Source organism: Gymnodraco acuticeps, unplaced genomic scaffold, assembly GCF_902827175.1.
Source record: "Gymnodraco acuticeps unplaced genomic scaffold, fGymAcu1.1, whole genome shotgun sequence".
Lineage (NCBI taxonomy): Eukaryota > Metazoa > Chordata > Actinopteri > Perciformes > Bathydraconidae > Gymnodraco > Gymnodraco acuticeps.
This window is the reverse complement of record NW_022991187.1, coordinates 471,678-491,721: the sequence shown is the minus strand read 5'-3', so window position 1 is coordinate 491,721 and position 20,044 is coordinate 471,678. Positions and strand designations below refer to the sequence as shown.

Below are 20,044 nucleotides of genomic sequence, written 5' to 3'. Positions count from 1 at the left end.
ACTATTGTTACTTAGTGTGACTACTTCTACGACTTGACCACACATAAAGCTTTTGGACTATGAACAACTGGGATTCAGTACCTTCTCTTGGCCTTGGCCCATAGCAAGGAACTTGAACTTGTTGCCTTCAAAGCCGGACCTCTCTGCTAGTTTCATGAGGTCAGTGGCTGGGTCAGAGCCGGGGCTCAGGATGAACACAATGGGGGAGAAGGGTGTGCTTTGTTCATGAATGGCATCAAAGTTGATCACAGGGGGCTGCACATATCTGAGCAGAAACAAAACAGAACAAGAGGAAGTAGTTACATTACATGTCACTTGTTAGACGCTTTTATCCAAAGCGACTAACATACATTCAGTACTGTAGGCAATCCCCACAGTGGCAATTTGGGGTGAAGTGCCTTGCCCAGGGACACAACGACATGCTGACTGCAGTGGGACTCGAACTTGCTATCCCCTGATTCAAAGTTCAGCGCACTTCCCCACTGAGCCACAACCTCCCATCTAGTTCAACTCAGAGCTTGATTTCAGTCTGTGTAAATAAGGATATCTTCTGTTAACATCTTCTGTTAACATCATCTAATAACGCAGTGGTGTACTGTATATACATACGCTCTATATATTGTGTACAGAGTGATATAATGTATACAGTAACTGCAATATTGGAATAGAAACAGGCTCACTTCTCGCCCATGGTGACAGTGACATAGTCAGTCCCAGCTCTGTAGACTCTATCAACACGGAAGCAGCGCAGCAACAGCAGCTTCTGAAAGGCTGAAAGGTTCTCCTGATATTTCATGGGGTATGGAGCTTGTTCTGGTGCATCGAGGTCATACCACTGAAGAGAGAAAAAAGTTAAAAGTCAACTCTCCATCGATGAAGTAAGATGCCCATTTTGATTCTCGTCTCTTTGGCCACTTACAGACTTCCATTCAGTGGAATTTTTCTCCACGTCGTCCGGCAGAGAGCCAAACTGCGGGGGAAACAGCTCTGCTAGTTTCACTATGTCCTCCCAGCCTTGGTTTGCAAGCCAGCTAAAAGGCTTTTTGCGGGTGCTCTTTTCCAGCGATAGATTACCTTAACAGATGAGATGGGGAAAAAACATTTGTCTAATGTGCAATGACTGTAGTCTACTTTTAGAGGAGTTCAACTTCTTTGAATATCTAACCCTTGATGAAGAACTCCAACTCCTCCTGAGGTGACCTTCCTTCTGCCTGTTCAATCTTGATGGTCATGTTGAAGGAGAAGAGCAGCTTGTGTCTCTCAAACAAACCTATGGGTATGCAGTTAGTTCAGATTATATTATTAAATGGTTTAGTTGAATACTCGATTCTGATTGGTCAATTCAGAACACTTGACACATTGTTAATCCAGTAGTACAGACCGCTGTCAAGTACTTATTGACTGTTGTTAAGGACGCTCACATCTGCACAAAGAAGTTCGGTCGATTTAACTGTATACAGTTTGGCTGAAAAGCAAACTGCATGCGTCGGGCTCCTGATCTGCCTGTCGGGTGTTCTTTTCCCCATAATGACCGCCTCGCTGCACATTATCCCTTACATAAATAATTTGCTTTATCTTAAGAAATGTATCCCTTTCCATCCATTCCATGATTCAATGTTTATAATGTACCTGTGCAGCCATAGTTATAGACACTGTAGGTCAGAGTGTTCATGATGTTCTTCAGTCTTTGGAGCAGGATGGAGTCAGGCAGAGATTTGCGCAGAGAAGAGTCAAACACTTCCAGGTAGGAGGCTAGAGAGTACTGGTACATGCTGTTTACCAGAGCCATTTCTGTCAGTGCAAAGAACAAGATGGCACCGCGCTTTGCAGCAGGTCGATAACCGTCTCTGAGTTTATCGATGTCCACGGATGTCTTCTGAGCCAACGTTAGTTTCTCAGACACCTGGTGATCACAATATCAAACAAAGAAAAAAACAGTATTTACGACTTCAGTGAAAAAGCTAGTATGAGCTCCATGAGCTTACGTACGCTAACTGACCTCACTGGCTTTTGACTTTGTTTCCTCCAATGTTGTAACCAACTCTGTGTTGTCCAACATGTTGCCTGAGGATGTGGCTAGCTCTCTGAGCAGGGAGTCCCCGAGGTTCTTCAGCAGCTTCTTATTGTTGCTTGTCTCTTGTATCAAAAGCTCGCGCTGCTCCTCCAGCTCCTTCTTCTCAAAGCCCATGATAACACTCAGCAGCTGGTCCTCCAGACCCTTTAGGGTTACTACACGTAACACAGATACAATCAAAGGACAAAGACATACTAAGCGTTTAGAACATGCAGTTCACCATTTACAAACATATGGTAGCCATGCAACACAATCTTACCAGTATAGTTAATGACCATGGCTTTTCCAAACACTGATGGGGAGTATTTGGGGTTAGACAGTTTGGTGTTGAGGTACAGCTTAAAGTTTGGATCATAGTCCGTCTCCTTGTCACCCAGCATGATGACCTGTCGGCCCTCTGCTCCTTTTACATTCTTCTCCAAGACATTGTCAATCACAGGGTCGATGTACTCATCCACGTCTTGAAAAAGGAACGGGAAGCCATATTTGATGGCCATCTCTAGCTGCTTCAGGAAGTCTGGATCATTGAATGATGAGATCTGAGAAAAGAGGTTGGAGAAAGAGGTCCATGAACATTTCAGGACCACAAGTTGGGACTCATTCCAAAGGGCTGGTTTTGGAGCAGTGGGATGCTCACTAAAGCTGCGATGAACAGACTTACCTTGAGGTTATTTTTTGCTTCCTTCTTCTTTATCCAGTTAAGGGCTTGCTGCTGTGGGTCAATACACATGGGGAAACGGCTCCCTCTGCTTGTGAGGATCCCGTTCTGCACTGACAGCTCATCTGGAGGCAAGCCCTCTGAGCCCCATCTGTCAAAAAGGGTTTGTTTGAGCCGGGAAACTGTCAAAGTAGAGACAATTCCACATACATGCAACAAGCACCTAGCCTGCTACCATAACATCTCATTTCCAACATTGTGTATTGTCTTACCTGCTGATTTCTACCTCATCAGTCAGAAGGTTTTCCACTATGAAAGGCTGGCTCAAGGGGATGTTTCTCTCCTGCACATCTTTAACCCATACTTGGTAAACCATCTCATTCCTAAAGTCCGAGCTAAAGGCCCCTACATAGCTCAGGAAAGCAGCAGAGACCAGACAGTCACCCAGGAGACGAACGCGTCGCTGCTTCAGCTCCTCCAAATCTTGTGTCCACCTGAGTGGGGCAAATTGATAAGAGAAAAACAAAGTGCGGAAATAAACGAGATTAAGATAAATGAAATGAGCTTCTCTGAGCAGGGATGTTGTGACTCCATGTGTTGCATCCTTTTACATCCTCACCGTTCATTTTCAGAGCTCAGGCCAGAGATGAGTTTGTCAGCAGCGATCAGCCTCCTCTCCATGAGCCCAGCCTCCTCCTGTAGCAGCTGTTTCTCCTCGATAGCAGCTGTGTACTTATCTCCAAGAGCTTTCAACTCTGTCTGGATATTGTTAAGCTCACTCTGAATGCGCTCCAGCTCCCGCTTAATCAGAAAGAAGTTCTTCTCTAGGCGTGCCAACTGAAAGAGTATTGCAGGTAAAGCTGTTTAATTTGGGTTTCTATTCATAGAGTATGATGTTAGAATGTTCAAACATAAGCGTACCTTCTCTCTTTTAGGTTTAATCTCCCTTGCAACCTCACAGTAACCCATGATAGCTTCGACGAATTTGAGCATTCCTGAGCCGGCCTTACTGATGGCTTGCATCTCCTCAAAGCTGGTCCCGAGGTTCCTTAGAAAGCCTAGCCAGAGGAAATGGCAAAGAAAACATCATACACAGTGCATGGGTAATATTATTCATAGGTCTTGAAGCCCACATACCTTTAACTGTCATGACCTGGTTGTTACTTATGGAATCACAGTCCAGCTCCATCAGCGAGCGCAGGAAGCCACTCTCGGACATCATCCCCTTGGCGGACTGCCAACTGATCTCCTTGTAGCCACGCATCACCAGGATGCACTCGCAAATCACCTGCACCTGTTTGGGTGGCTTTGCAAAAGATCTGTAAAATATAACAGCAGAAAAAAGGCAGGTGTTAGTGAATAATTTGCTTAGGTATTCAACCTTTGACACAGTTCATCATTGTCTCCTTTCCCACGGCATAGGTCTACGGCCTTGGGTATTGCTGCCATCTCTCTTAAGGAGGAGCAGCTTGGGCGCATTGTTGTTGCCAGCTTATGACCGAGCACAAGCCGCCATGAGGTAGTTTATTGTTCAGGGACGTAGGTTCCCTGGCGCACATTATTTCCTATGGGCGACAGCTCTAGTTAGATTCAGGGTCCATATTTGTTTAGTCTCGCTGATAAAGAATGTTGATTATTACACTCCGAACTAGTTAAAACCTCGAACTACAGAAGAGTTCTTCAGAATTGATTGTGGCATCTCAACCACGTGGTCAACTCGTGGCACGGGACATGTCTTGCGAATTCTCCGGCCGAAGCTCCAAATAAACCGTCAGTGTTTGCCATCAAAGCTCCAGCTCTCCATCGTGTCACTCCGAGTCCTGTTTCCAAATGCTTCAGAAGTTTCCCCCACAGCAGGAAAAGCTATAGCATTGATCGATGGCGTAAGTATTTAGTCAGGTTATGCATGTTTATCACGGCTTGATTCAACACTTTAGAAGATTTAGCAACTCCACATTTGTTTGACAGAATGTAAGCGATGCTCTGAGTAAGCAGCGGAGTTTACCGGATCTCTGTGACATCAGATTTCTCCAGGTCTTGCAGGGCGATGCGGGCTGACTCTAATGCAGGCAGAGCCTCAGCCAGGGAACTTTCAGCTTCCTTCTTCTCCACAGCTATCACTTTGTTCTGCTCTTCAATCTCTTTGGCTTTGTCTTCTGCCAGAGCCTTTTTTTCCTCGGCTAGGAAAGGAACAATAAAGAAAAGTGGTTTGTAATGGCTGTGTTTAGTTTCAAAGGGACGGTTTAACCCTGAGTCAACCCTTAGATGCACGAGTGACTGGACCCTACACTCTTCCATAAGTGGGTCTAAAAGGACCCGTATTAGAATAATGTGTTTTTATGCCATTTTTGTTAAGAAAATATAAAAATAAAAATAATATTTTGGTTCACACTAGAAACATTTTATATTTAATTTTTCACTATTTATAATTTTAGACATTTTTTTTACATTTTGAAAAAATACTTTTGAACATATTGATGCAAAGATCTCCGCTATTCTGAGACCCTCACATTATTCCAGTCCCTTTTCAAAACTCATCTCTTCTGCTCTTGTCTACTCATAGCCCACCCCCCATCAATCCATGCCGGTTGATCAAGTTTGATAGTCCTATACCCCCCCCCCTAACCTTCCCTTATATTGTAAAGCGATGTTGAGTCCTTGAAAAGCCCTATAAAAATATAATGTATTATTATTATACTGACAGGTATCAGATCTTGCTGTGTAAAATAATCTTCCTGAGAGGTGTCACTAGTGATGTAATCTGTGTGGTCTACAGTGAATGTATTCCTGACAGCAACAGGTGATAAGAATCAAAGGTTCCCAATAGGATGCCATAGAAAGAGCATGCGGGTCATTATTGACCCAAAATATCAATTTAAAATGTGAATGGCATGATATCCAAAACATGTTTTTTGAGGAATAGCTGGAATATGAAATGATAAACGAGAACACCACCTCACCGGGTCAAAAAAGACCCACTTATGCATCCAAGGGTTAAGAGATACAGGTTCTCACTGACCTATATCCGTGTTTGTGGCAATCTCGTTCAGCAGGGCCTCACAAGCTATGGACTTTTCAGCCAGGACCACTTTCTGATCTGCTAGCTTGATATTTAACTCAGCCAGCTGCACACTGGCCTCCTTCAGTTTATCCAAACCTCCCCCGAGATGCTTGCACTGAGCTGTTACAGGTGAGTTAACAAAACAGTTTATGAAATAGTTTCTCAGATAATCACAGACATAAAAATGTAGTGGCCATGTGGCACAGTGCACAGAGCATCTTCTCACCCATAATATATTGGTCCTTTTCCTCCAAGAGGTTAGAATAGGTGCTAATAAAGTCCAAGTAGTTCTTCGGAGTAACATAGTTACACCGTCTGAGCTTCTGCTGGAAAAGTTTGCTGTAGTCGCCCACAGAGCTGTGGACCATGCATACATGAGCTATCACTTCTGCACTGTGGGCCTCAGGAATCATTGGACTTTCACCTGTGGAAAATTAAAGGCAGGGTAGGTAAGAATGGAGAAAACTAGCTCGATTGCGCTAGAATTTGAAAGTACGCAGCCGAAAAAAATCTGCCACTTCCTTACAGAGCCCCTCCTCCAACACACACGAACGCGCACATGACCAATGAGGGCACGAGATAAGTTTGTGCCCAGATGGAAGGCTGACAGGCAGGTAGGCCATCCAGTTACTTTAGCCGGGCCGGCTCAGATGATTGGTCGTGCTTTTTACAGCGCCACGGCTTCCACAGATTAAATTTGTGTATGTATTTTTTGTCAAAGCATTTAATGTATTCATTGCTATCGGGATGTTAAGAGCATTCCATGGGATATAACAAAAAGTGTTTCTGAAATAAATTACCCTACCTTTAAATGAAAACAAAACTGGAAATTCTCAAAATGTAGGGATTATATTCCTGCTTCAACTAAAAGAAGAACACTTGTGCATAACAAATCAATAAAAAAAAGATTTGAATGTGGTTAAAACATACCAAGGAAAGACTGAGCCACTGCAAGTAACGCCTGAGGAGGCCATGGCAGGAACCAGTCTATGACAGTATTATTCATCAGTCCTGAGGAAAAAAGTACAGACAGTTAGAGGAAAAATAAGAAAGTGTAATATAATCATCTGAATCCTGACACTGCATTTCACCTGGGAAGTTCCTACAGCGAGTCCTAAGGGTGTCTCCCACTGGTGACATGGCTAAAACAATGTGTAGATTGTTGGCACTCTTGTTGACAAAATACTGCCACACACTCTCTTTAGAAGGACCTACTCCCATTGTAAGAGCCTCATCACGAAGCTGGTTGAGTACGCCCTCCTTCTCATCATCAGGGAACAATGCGGGAACAATGCCTGTAAAGAGAGAGCATGATCAGTGTTACAGCGGTTGCTTTGAAGAAAAACAAATACTAATAGTATACTAATAGTAATGGTGTGAGCCAGGAGGTAACAATGATAACTAACCTGAGGTGAGCATGTTGTTAATGAGTTCCAAGAAGCCTTCCTCTGCAACATGGGCCTCAGTAAAGAGGAACACTGTCTTCTGATTTTCGATGCCAAGCTTCAGGTACAGAGCTTTCAGGTCGTCACGGAAGTTTGTCTCACCGTATCCTCTGCTGAGTGTTATCTCAAACACCTGGGAAAAGCAGATTCCATCACTAGATGCTAGAGTTTACCGTCCTTTATTTTTTAACACGTGTCAAACTCAAGGCCCGGGGGCCAAATCAGGCCCTTTGTGGATTTCATTTCGGCCCGCAGGATAATTTCTAATTACTATTAGATCTGGCCCGCCGGTATATTGCACACACACCTTCACTCAATCCTGAGGGTCTCCTCAGCTCAGAGCCTGAGCCCAAACATTGATGAACTTGCACCCAAGATGAGATGCCAAGTATCTGGCTTGAGCTAGCATCACAGAGCAAACTGAGTTTACATGGACTTTGTTTCTCACGACAACAGGGAGTGTTTGTTTTTTTCTTTGAGGGAAATAGTTTTTTTGAAGCTGTTGTTGGCCTGTGGAGAAATGTGATCATAAGAAATGACTCGGAAAAGCTGCAGATAGAGCCATAAGAAAAGAATGCAACTGATTATTTAATGCTTAATGTTGTTTTTAGAGGCAATAATTTAAGCTTTGTTAGTTCCAGGTTTAATATGTGCACTAAATTCATTTCAATAAGTTCTGCAATAAACAATGAACCAGTCCGGCCCTCGACTAGCACCCATTTTTTTATTTTGGCCCACTGTGTATTTGAGTTTGACACCCTTGCTTTACAACATAGAAAAAAAGAGTACAAACCCGGACCTAAGTCCATACATTTCTATTTTGTAGCTTTAGAAGACTGTGTTACCAAAAAAGTTGCTTTACTGAACCAACGCTTGGACTTAAAAATCACGTTGACACATTTTTCTTATGGCTCAAAATAATAATATTTTAGAAGTATTTTTCCTTGTCTACATATTCCCTTATTGCATAAATTGATATGTGGTATTTAGTAGTGATGACATCAGTAAAAGTATATTAACTATTCCTTAACCCTTAGATGCACGAGTGACTGGACACTCTTCCATAAGTGGGTCAAAAAGGACCCGTATTAGAATAATATGTGTTTTTATGCCCTTTTTGTCAATTTGATTAAGAAAAATCACTTGTATAATATTTAGTATTGTATTTTGGTTCACACTAGAAATATTTTATATTTAATTTTTCACTATTTATAATTTTAGACATTTTTTCTACATTTTGAAAAAAACCGTTTTGAACATATTGATGCAAAGATTCTGAGACCCTCACAGTATTCCAGTCCCTTTTCAAAACTCATCTCTTCTCCTCTGTCTACTCATAGCCCACCCCCCATCAATCCATGCCGGTTGATCAGGTATCAGATCTTGCTGTGTAAAATAATCTTCCTGAGAGTTGTCACTTGTGATGTAATCTGTGTGGTCTACAGTGAATGTATTCCTGACAGCAACAGATGATAAGAATCAAAGGTTCCCAATAGGATGCCATAGAAAGAGCATGCGGGTCATTTTTGACCCACTTATGGAAGCTTGGGGTAGCAATACAAAAACTACAATTTCTTAACATTTATAAAAATGTAATTTAAAATCTGAATGGCATGTTTTTTGAGGAATAGCTGGAATATGAAATGATAAAAAAATGTAATTGCAAAGACACTTCAAGAAAACCACCTCACCGGGTCAAAAAAGACCCACTTATGCATCTAAGGGTTAAAGTGTAATCGTAAGCCTAAAGGAAGGACAATTTGACCTATCTTCGTCATAGACAATGATTTGCCCTTCACGACACTCGTCGTGGTTCTTGTGTTTTTCTACCTCACATCCTGCGGTGTAGGCGGCGAGCTTGGTAAGGGACTGCTTGCCGGAGCCCCCCACCCCAACAAGCAGGGCATGGCCCCGGTCAATCCGGATGATGCGGTGCACGCGGGTCAGATGTTCCAAGGCATCCACAAACAGTACGAGGTTCATCCTCGACTTGTTCTCATTATATTCCTCAAGGATTTCCTGCACAAACATTGTAGTCCTTCAGTATTATTGAAGACAGATAATGGCAGGAATTCATTCTTAGAAATTGTTGTAATATGACACACTTAGACAAGGCAAGTTTATTTATATAGCACTTTTCAGCACGCCACAATTCAAAGTGCTTTACAAAACTAATGAAAATACTTTTTAGGAATAAATACAGTAAAAACACATTATACAATGGCATTTTACAACAGGCATTAAAAAGCAAAGATAATAAAATAAACACAACAGGTATACAATACATGTTTAAATGGCATCCTGCAGTGCGCATATGATCAGCTCAATTAAAAGCAGCGGCAAAGAGATATGTTTTCAGTCTCGATTTAAAAATAGTAAGAGTTTTTGCAGACGTGCATGATTTGGGAAGTTTGTTCCAGAGTGTCGGGGCATAATAGCTAAATGCTGCCTCTCCATGTTTTGTTTTTACTCTCGGAACCGATAGCAGACTCGTCCCAGAAGACCTGAGGCACCTTGATGGTTCGTAATTATGTAGGAGTTCAACAATGTACTTTGGTCCTAAACCATGTAATGATTTAAAAACTAGCAATAGTACTTGCACTTAGATTACCAAAATAAAACTAGACTGAGACCCTAACCCATTGGTAACAGTTAATAACTTGATAATACCTGAAACAGGGCTTTTGACGCATCATAGTCCTGTATGTCCTCATAGACCCTGGGTTCATTCTCACTGAGGGCTGTCCTGTAGTCTCCAAAAATAATTGGGTCCCTCATGATTGACTCCATGTCGGACTTAAAATGCTCCTCAATCAGATTCTTTATGTGGCCTTGGACCTGGTGATGAATAACACATGTTGGTAAAGGTAGCTAGATGACAACACTTCAAAACTATTCTGTATACAGTAGAGGAGCCTACATATGTAATTAGATTAAAAGGAGCAGTTGTTGTTTTTGTCCGTGCGGTCAAAGCAGCAGAATCTACAGTAAATATGTACTACTCTTATTAACAATAATTACCAAGGCCTTGTCATTTTCATCAATGAGTCTGTCATGGAAGATTCTCAGGCATTCATTCCTCCAGACACGCACAAATTGGTTGACAGTCAAAAACCTATCAGAAAGAAATCAGGTGATTACATTACGAAACATACACTTCTAACAAAGTCTAATTGAATGTGGTAGATCACACCTGTCAGGTTTGGTGAGGGTCAGCCCATTGTAGACCCTGGACAGGTCCCTCAGGTTGAAGATGTAGTGGAACTTGGAGGGAGTGGGGGGCAGATCTTTGATGATGTTGCTGTACAACTCCAGTGTGCACAAGGTGACTTTATCACAAACCTTCTGTATGGCGTCTTCAAATTCCTGAAACATTGTCCAAGTTTATAAAATCTGATGATTAAGATTCTGACATTAATTTAAATGGAAAGAGAAATACTCACTCTGGTGTGGCCTTTGATAATGGAAGCGTAGATAAGCTGGAGAGACTCCACTGCAGGGAAGGGGATGTTGAAGACACTGAAGAGCGAGACGAAGCGGGGGTCCACCTCGTTCCTCCCCCCTCCTGCCTTCCCCATGGACGCAATAAAACCAAGGTCCTTGAGGGTTTTGTGGTTAAGATCCTTCCCTCTGTCATACATGCCTCCTCGGTCCAATAACAGCCTCAGCAGTGCGATAGGCTGTTGCGTGCCGTAGCTATCCACCTGGACGAGCATGCGATACATTATTACACGGCTTAGTTGAATACTCGATTCTGATTGGTCTGTTATGGCAGATTCCTTATTACAGCGTATTTCTCGCTTATTCATTAAGGTAACACAGGTCAGAGAGGCCTCATCGTCTCCTCCGCAATTATTAGGGGTGAGCGGAAGTACAAAGAGGCTGATTAGATTATAATCATCAACAGTAGATTCATATGTTAGACGTGTTGAGATGATCTATAGTGGACGGTGTGTTGTTCATTTGGTTTGCAGGAGGGAGGCCCATCTATAGGCAATCAGCTGAAGTCTTCACCAGCAGTTGTAGACATTAGCATGTGTGGTAGCTGCTAAATAAGGTCATGACATCTGGGATCATGTAAAACTCAGAGGATGCAACATATATGACTGTATAAGGTTTGAACATCTCTGCCACGTATGCTGGTTCAAGTGTATGTTCGTGTGTGTTATACATGTATAAAGCACATGAGATCTTTCTGGTCTGGGGGCATTTCTGCGATTGGTTGCTGAGAAGCAAGGTAAATGTTTCCCCATTATTATTTGTTTGTTGCGCAACTGAATAATAATTAATCTCAACCATATTTGTGTTTTATTGATCTCTCTCTGTGTTAACATTTAAGGTTGGTGAGCCATAAATTGCACTAACAGGTCATTTCGGACATTTCAGAGGTTGTTAATAGTCGATAACACACCGCTGCTAAGCATAACATCACCGTTGGAGGATCAAGGGAGAGAAGTAAAGAGGTTAAAAGACAGAGTGTTAGTCGTCAGATAAATCAGCAGAAGAAGGCAGACAGGAAGTACAGGAACATGGTATGGGCTCTGGCAGTGTTTAAGGACTTGTTAGAGGAAAATAAACTGTGAACAGACTTGGACAGTTACAGAAAACATTGATCAGTCATTTTAAATGAAATGGTTATTGCCGCAGTTTCAGCCGCTGTTCCTTTTTTTTCTTAGCGGAAGCAATACGATCATTTTCAAGCCAATAACTTCATTTTGATTAATATTGGGATTCAAGTCGTTAGTGTATTTAGTATGTGGCCGTGTAATAAGCGGGATAATGTGCAGCAAGGCAGTCATTATCGAAAAAAGGACAATGACCGCCTCGCTGCACATTATCCCTAACATAATATCAAGCATACACGGGCTGTCACAGTAAAGGAGCTGAGAGCCTGGAGCATGTACCTTAGGCATATTCATGTCATCTATGAGGACCAGCAGTCTCTTCCCCATAGTAGGCCCATAGATCTCTTTGGTTCTTTTCTCCACATTGGCCTCCAGGTTCCTCTGCAGGTCCATGGAAGTCGTTCTGGATGATAGGTTGATGATCAGAGTAATCTAGAAACAGATGGTAAGAAATTAACTCCCCTCAAGTGACAGAAGAAATTAGCAAATTTGAGGTTAGAGAGGGACATTACAATTCTGTCTGCATTGAGGTTCTTCATGAAGTTATGGATGGTGGCAGTCTTGGAAGTGCCTGACTCTCCGACCAGCAGCACCGGCCTCTTTATCTTCACCATCTGTTCCAGGATCCAACTGGCTCTCGTGGTGTCGATAGTTGGTACTTAAGCAAAGATGAAGGATCAGTTAATTAAAGTCGAAGAAAGGGCTTCGGAGGGCCTACAGGTTTAAATCCATGTGTATGAATGCAGTCACTTGGTTTTTGCTCTTTACCTAGAATATCAGCAAACTTCATCTCAGGGTTGTAAATGTATTTTGGGACCAGAGAACTCCAGGTAACCCACTTCTGCTGTGTTCCATCAAAATGGAAATCATACAGGGTTGGGAGATAGCCTATATGGATTCAGAAAATGTGTGATTAACAAAAGGATAGAAAAGTGACATGATAAAACATCCTTATAAATGTGGGTAGATAATAATATCAAAAATATATAACTGTTTTTTTCTCATCATGATATCTATTCATTCTACAGAAACCATGTTTCTAGATTGTTCTACAGTAAGTGCATGCAATGATATATAAAATGACGTACTTTTTCATAAAAGACCATCCTTATATATCTACTCTAGTTATATCTTCCACCCTTATTCTATAGTATACGATATAACGTGTTATCCACCATCAACTATAACCTTAAAGGTCCCATGTCATGCTTTTCCGGTTATTACCCGTCCCCTTGTGTGTCATGAAGGTTGTTATGCATGTAAACGGTCTGCAGAGTCACAAACCCTCAAAGTACACCCTCTAGCGAGTAAAACACTAACACAGAAAAGACCTGTCTATGCTGCCCCGGAACGCCTCGTTGGAGATTTCTACGTATTTGGGGTATAGTGACGTAACGTAACGTCCGCGGAGCCGTTACGTTTGGACTAATCCGTGGACTTCCTCACACACACACACACTCTGGGCACACACACAAACTCCCAGCCAGGCTGCGGGTGTGTGTGTGTGTTTCGGGCTGGGTTTCGCTGTGTCTCGCTGTCTCGCAGACGGCCACTGGGCTCACAGGGAGGGGGGGGCAGGAGCTCCAACAAGCCGTTTAGGACAGAGAGTGAATACACATACTATACAGAGATGCTGTATGAGAAACCAATGAGATTTTAGAAAATTGCACAATATAAATGTATTTTAGTAGACCTCAACAATGGAATTATGATCAGTAGAAATGGCCATGACATGGGACCTTTAACATTTTTTTTAATGGGTGATCTTAATATTGTTTTCCATTTAGATGTACCTGGGATCTCACCAGGCCCAGCCAGGGCCTTCTCATCATGCACTGTGCTGAGACACGAGAGTTTTTTGATGAACTCATCAAACTTGATCCTGCTGCTCTCCATCAACGTGGCCCCCAGTGAGCAGTACAGAGCTTCCAGGAAGTAACACTCCAGTACTTCAGCAGTGAAACTCTCACTCTCAAGCAGTGCATCCAGTGTCAAGCACAGCTGAGTTACCTGAACACACGGACAAGAAGTCAACCATAGGACTTATTTATCTTCATGCATAGATACAACAACACTGGTAATGGAGAACATTGTGCATGAATGAGATTAACCTACCATGTTCAGATCTGTCTGAGGGACAACATTCTTCAGTTTCTGGCCCTGTTTGCCATTAACAATACCTTCCACAATCATTTCAATAGAGCTGTGCACATACTTCTCAAACAGTTGGTTGAGCACTTTTTGTTCCTAGATGAAAAACAAATAACATTGCTGAGATACCATCAAGTGATACACATGTGCACGTTTTAGATATGGTGCATATGTTTTTTTCACCTCGTCAGTTCTGTCGATTACCCATCTCTGCCAGTATGGGGTGTAACGGAGATTTTTGGGGTCAACGAAAACCATCCCACAGCGGGAAACAGTAGCAGGGGAAGCATACTGCAGATCTCCAACCTGTGGTGACGAAGTTTCCTCACATTATTGATTTGAGTGTTGCTTTGCAGTAAATTGTAAGTAAAGGTTTTTTTTGCTGACAGCCATCTTCAAAGTGAGACAAACCTCGAAAAGCATAGCACAGTGATTCTGTAAACGTATCCGTTCTCCATTAGCTAGTGTAAGGATCTTGTTGTCGTCCATCACTGAGTTCATATTCTCGACCCACAGAGCATCCACGTCCCCATCGAACAGGATGTACCTGTGAGGCAGAGTTCATATAGTATGAATGAGAGGTGTAACTTGCACCCTGCACATTTTAAAAAACGGCTAACACTTCTCTGTTTGTTTACCTTCGCTCTTTTTTGTCAGTAGGCCTGTTGATGTCCCGGAAGATGTTGGATAAGATCCCGTCAGTCCAGTCTCGAGTCTCAGGGTCCAGAATACCGTAAAGTTCAATGACACTCATGGCTTTAGGGTTCAGGGGATAAATCTTGGTGTGGTCTCCCAATCTGATGATGAGTGAAAATAAATATCACTATTGTTCACACAAAAGATCAGGAAGGTGATGTAAACCAATGTGAACTGACTTGGTCTGAGCTTGACACAATGTGCTAATCACAACCGATTTCCCTCCGCCTGTGGGGCCCACAATCATCGTAGTGTGTCTCGTCATCATCGTCTCGTACATCTGCACCACTTTATCCACCTGAAACCACCGACAGCATGAAGAAAAGGGTGAATCATTATCCAAACACTCACATGCCCAAATACATATTTGCCAATGTAACTACACAGTCTTTAACTTGTGTAAGAAAGCCTGTATATCAAAGAATAAAATGTAGACCCAGATGAGTAACCTGGTTTGGCAGCATGACGTATTTGTGCTCTTCCAGGATCCCTTCCACGGCATCATTGAAGTTTGGATAGCGAACCCGAGGGCAGTCCAGCCCAGGGAACAGATCTGAGATCAGCCCGAGGAACAGAGGCACGTCCTCAAACACAAACTTTGGAAGGTTCATGTCCCTGAGAGCACGCATCAAAACCACGTCCTGTGGAGAGGGTAGAATACAACAATGCCTACATGAATTGTCCATTTCAAATTAACAACATAAAATCAATTGAAAATCTGTCATATCAAATTAACCTATTCTTTTTTCATTAACAATCTCAAACATAATCACAATTTTAGATCTGTGAACTCTCACTTGTTTAACCTCTTTTCATGTTTCTTAAACCTTCGGCGCTTAAGTTTATTAACGTAGACTTGTATTTTCTTAACATGGGGCTAAGGGATGGTCATTTATCTAGTGTTGAGATCTTCATAGTATGTTGAATACTTAAAACGAAAGTTAATTATAATCAAGTATAATGAATTATATTCTTGTATGTATTCACAATGAAAATGTTTCATATGTTATGTTTTTCTATATTTACAGTATAAACCAAGTGGTTTGTTAAGTTGAGTGTAAGGCCTATAATGATTTATGGGTGTCACTGATAAGGGAGAAGGCAGTTTCTTCCCTCTCCTCTCACAGCAGTACACAGGGAGGGGGGCTCCTGACTTAAGGAGAAATACATTGAGGCCCCAAAAAGGAGGTTATGTCATAGCTGAGAATATTATTTTTGCAAGTCCTGCAGGGGTCTTGTCCTTTTTACACAAACATGGGAAGGTGTGTCTTATGCCATAGCCAATAGTCCATGTCCAGTCCTGTACATCAGAGGCCATGCCCAGTTTTATAATATGGGTATAGAGGAGGTGTCTTTAGGTTTCTATATCCTGTTGTTGAGCATAAAGACACTGGCAGAGAGGGAGGAACTTTCTTTTTGGGAGAGAGCGAGAGAGAGGGGGGTTCCCCTGGTATGCTCTCTCTCGGTAAGCTCTGTCCCTCAGAGCTGGGTTAATAGCTCTCGGTAAGATTCTCTCAGACTTCGTAAATATCTCTCAAATTTCTTGGTTGAATGCCGAGTGAATTACTTTGTGAAATGAGTGGAATGAATTTAGATGTGTTTGTGAATATTAGGCCCGCCAGCTGTGAGGAATCTTCCTCTGAATTCATGTGGATAGGTATGGGTTTTTGAATGTTAATACCCGCCATCTGTGTTGGAATATAGGAGTGTGGTTGTGAATATTAGGCCCGCCAGCTGTGAGGAATCTTCCTCTGAATTCATGCGGATAGGTATGGGTTTTTGAATGTTAGTACCCGCCATCTGTGTCGGAAAAAAGGTATGGAATTGATGTGAATTGATTGGGTGAAAATGAAAGTTTGAATGTGCTTTTTATTAACACCGGTCTTTTAAGAGGAAATGCCTCTAAATTATATCGGGAGATTTAAAAATCACAAACTGAATTGGGCAGTTGAAATTACAATTTTGGTAATAAATGTAAAAACTGTGAATTGAAGTTTCATATTAGAACATGATCACAGCATGATAGGTTTAGTATGATTATAATGTTGTAAAGAGAGAAGGTAAAAACCCTGTATTAGTTTGGACCTATTTTTCTTCAAATAAACTGATCCCACCTTTTGGATTGGGACAACTTAAAAGACATCTGCGCTCTCCTCTCCTGCTTCAAAGGTAAGATTGCACCCTGCCACACTCACACTTAGGTAGGGCCACACCTCATTTACTGATATCAAAATCCTTCGGGATCGCTTAAACAGATTTAAGAGAGTTATCTGAATTGAAACAGCAGTTAATTGAACCTGGTTCTTCGGGGAGTTAATAGAGGTGAGATATTGCTGACGTTGGTGGATCTGAGCCAAGCAGTAAACTTACATATACTCAATAACTTCGGTTAGATCAATTAGTAGGTCTGAGTAATTTCCCGGAATAAATTATCATCCCTCACCGACTCTTACACTAGAGTCAGGTATTAATCCAGACTGAAACCTTTAATAAAGCACTTTAAAACCAGAGTTATTGCTTTCTTTTGTAAGATGCTTGGAAGACACTAAAGCTGCCTTCACATGATAAGCGGTAATAACCAACAACAGTAACGTCAGCGCAGAGTCATTTTACCGCATGTCATGTGACGGCAGCTTAAAAAGACCTCATCTGAACCTTGCATCGGGCAATCTATACCATATATCATTTTCCCAACAGAAATAAAGCATCAGTGTATACCTGAAGGATGACAATCGAATAAATAAGCAGTTCTGTATTGAAAATGAGCCTAAAGTTAATGTGAGAATATTAAATAATTGTGTTAGTACCTCACTGAGATGTGGAGAGCCTCTCTTCAGCTCTCCTGCCATCACCAAGACAGACTTCAGAGCTCGCAGGCCAAAGTCATAATGAGACTGCTTGGACAGCTGCTCACGGGCCAGCTTATACAGTACTGTCATCTTCTTTGCCAGCACCTGAATCGAACAAGTGTAGAGAGCGACAAACCGTTTTCAGTCTAGAGTGTAATATTGTCTTTCTAGTCTTAAAATGATCACATGTTACATGTTTTTAGTCACTATTAATGATCCTTGCATTTTAAAACATCCTGAGCACACCAATGTGAATGTTATATCATATAAGCATACATTACTCATATACGTACTAACAATGTAATCTGTGCTGTGTGTGTGTGTGTGTGTGTGTGTGTGTGTGTGTGTGTGTGTGTGTGTGTGTGTGTGTGTGTGTGTGTGTGTGTGTGTGTGTGTGTGTGTGTGTGTGTGTGTGTGTGTGTGTGTGTGTGTGTGTGTGTGTGTGTGTGTGTGTGTGTGTGTGTGTGTGTGTGTGTGTGTGTGTGTGTGTCCTTCACCTTGGCCAATAAGAAGCCCTCAGAGAAGAGCATGATCTCACAAATCTGCTGGAGGTCAGGCACAATGACCACCACCGGTCTGAACAGGGCTTTCACTGATTCTGGCAGCTCTGTGCGTCCTGCATACCCTGGGTTCATGGTGATGAAGATCCCCATGCGACCGTCCAGGCTGATCTCCTGCCCTCGAACTGATAATGACAAAGGTGTCGTTTAGAGGGAATAGAGTTCAACAACTGTGTGTAGGCTAAATAAGCAAGTTAGTAAAAATGTCAAATAACCTTCTCTGTGAAACATTCAGGAACTTATTTTCAGTGTATTCATAACTGGTTCTGCATAACTACAACAGACTTACATGAAACCTTGTCAGGTGCAGAATGAGAGCTTTGCGGATAGTCTGGATTTGGGAGGAGATAACTGACAGCACTGAGGCATCGATGCGATTGAACTCATCGAAGCAACCCCACGCTCCACATTGGGCAAGGCCAGAGAAGATCTTACCCATAGCCTGAGAACCAAGAGGAGAGGATTCAAAGATTTTAATGTCATATACAAAGCTACAGTGTAACGTGGGTCGCAGGTTCCTCAAACAATGGAATGGAGTTTATGGAAAAAAGCTAGTGACAAATAAAAAGTGTGACTCCTTTGTCCAGCAGAGAGTGCAACAGAGTTAAGTTTGCACACTCAACAGACCATAAAAAGTAGAGATGAGACGATGCAACTGAGCAGATTGATACAATTCACGTGCAAAGAAGCTTGATCATTTACATTTTACACGAGTTCAATCATTTTATGGTATTTTCTATTAGTGACATTTTGGTTGCCGTTAAGAGTGCCACAGTGACGCATCCTAAAATGCGGAAGTAAGTTAGCATTTTTTCCTCTGTGGTAGACACAAATTGAAGAGACAGATCACGTTGTGTTCAACCGGATAATATCCACATGTCTACCCTACTTTTATAATTTTTGAAACATAAACCTAATCGATAGATTTATGATTTAGGGCGCATCACTGTGGCACTCTATTGTCTCAAACATTGTTCTTCTATAAAAATATGTTTTAAATAAATTGAGACATTATTTTTCCTTAGCGCAAAAACATCAGGAAATAACTTAATAACCTTAGGTGAATTATAATGTAAAGAATGGATGTCTTATCTAAGGGAAAGGTCAGGGAACAGGTTTAAGTCACTTCGCAGCAGCTGTTTACTCTTCAAGCTTCTCACCATGTGGTCCATGCCCTCCCCACAGTTGGTCACCACACAGAGCAGGCCCAAAGCCTTGGCCAGGTCTTTGGTGGACTCTGTCTTCCCTGTACCAGCCGGTCCAGCAGGAGCTCCACCCAGGTACATGGAGAGGGCCTGTATTACAAATAAACACCCACATACAGACATCACAAGCTGACAATATACACGTTTCTGCTTGGGTGATACAAATGTGGAAAGCTTCTCAGACCTGCGTGAGGGTGAGGTAGATACGGTCTGTCAGTGGGGTTATAACCAATCGTCCGTTTAACCCCATGTATTCGTAGCCGTAAGAGAACGACGCACTGCACTGACGCACAAATAGGTTGTCGTGTTTCTTGACCCAGAAGAATCTCAGTTGGCTTTCCCACTCAAACTCCTGTGCGTCCATTATACTGGAAAGAGAATAACATTGTAATATAAGTTCACCTACACATTACTTACGCTGACATGTGTGATGAGAAAAATAATACCTGTTTTGTACAAAGCTGTCTACGATGTCTCTTGCATGGACATCGATGATGAGGACAGTGTTTATCTTTCGCCTGTCATTTGTCTTCATAGGTTGTGTAATGCGTTTGACCAACTCATTAATCTGCTTGTGCATTTTGATAGCATAGGTCTTCAGTGCGTTCTTCTCTCCTTTCTTCACACTTTTAAAGACGTCCTCTACCTCCCAGGTCCACCACACTTGACTTGCAGCCAGCACCACCATTCCCTGGTACAGCATCATCCATTCCACCCTGA

At 42.2% G+C, this 20,044-nt stretch overlaps 1 protein-coding gene across 1 annotated transcript in view; it reads right to left on the bottom strand.

Moving 5' to 3' along the window:
- Positions 1-20,044, bottom strand: part of dnah10 (dynein axonemal heavy chain 10) — a 38,095-nt gene that overhangs the window by 4,087 nt on the left and 13,964 nt on the right. The window contains exons 30-68 of the mRNA XM_034238404.1: positions 19,771-20,040; positions 19,509-19,692; positions 19,280-19,414; positions 18,405-18,561; positions 18,057-18,244; positions 17,518-17,664; positions 15,160-15,351; positions 14,890-15,008; positions 14,653-14,811; positions 14,426-14,561; positions 14,198-14,320; positions 13,979-14,110; positions 13,657-13,873; positions 12,632-12,751; positions 12,376-12,521; positions 12,143-12,295; positions 10,682-10,942; positions 10,432-10,604; positions 10,260-10,353; positions 9,909-10,076; positions 9,069-9,257; positions 7,200-7,371; positions 6,885-7,088; positions 6,724-6,804; positions 6,020-6,217; positions 5,752-5,913; positions 4,738-4,912; positions 3,870-4,051; positions 3,654-3,790; positions 3,352-3,569; positions 3,005-3,226; positions 2,736-2,883; positions 2,334-2,613; positions 2,000-2,229; positions 1,630-1,903; positions 1,166-1,270; positions 920-1,074; positions 681-835; positions 82-265 (exon numbers count right to left, since the gene is read on the bottom strand). Coding sequence (XP_034094295.1) covers positions 82-265; positions 681-835; positions 920-1,074; positions 1,166-1,270; positions 1,630-1,903; positions 2,000-2,229; positions 2,334-2,613; positions 2,736-2,883; positions 3,005-3,226; positions 3,352-3,569; positions 3,654-3,790; positions 3,870-4,051; positions 4,738-4,912; positions 5,752-5,913; positions 6,020-6,217; positions 6,724-6,804; positions 6,885-7,088; positions 7,200-7,371; positions 9,069-9,257; positions 9,909-10,076; positions 10,260-10,353; positions 10,432-10,604; positions 10,682-10,942; positions 12,143-12,295; positions 12,376-12,521; positions 12,632-12,751; positions 13,657-13,873; positions 13,979-14,110; positions 14,198-14,320; positions 14,426-14,561; positions 14,653-14,811; positions 14,890-15,008; positions 15,160-15,351; positions 17,518-17,664; positions 18,057-18,244; positions 18,405-18,561; positions 19,280-19,414; positions 19,509-19,692; positions 19,771-20,040 — 6,745 coding nt within the window. The remainder of the gene's footprint in view (positions 1-81; positions 266-680; positions 836-919; positions 1,075-1,165; positions 1,271-1,629; positions 1,904-1,999; positions 2,230-2,333; positions 2,614-2,735; positions 2,884-3,004; positions 3,227-3,351; positions 3,570-3,653; positions 3,791-3,869; positions 4,052-4,737; positions 4,913-5,751; positions 5,914-6,019; positions 6,218-6,723; positions 6,805-6,884; positions 7,089-7,199; positions 7,372-9,068; positions 9,258-9,908; positions 10,077-10,259; positions 10,354-10,431; positions 10,605-10,681; positions 10,943-12,142; positions 12,296-12,375; positions 12,522-12,631; positions 12,752-13,656; positions 13,874-13,978; positions 14,111-14,197; positions 14,321-14,425; positions 14,562-14,652; positions 14,812-14,889; positions 15,009-15,159; positions 15,352-17,517; positions 17,665-18,056; positions 18,245-18,404; positions 18,562-19,279; positions 19,415-19,508; positions 19,693-19,770; positions 20,041-20,044) is intronic.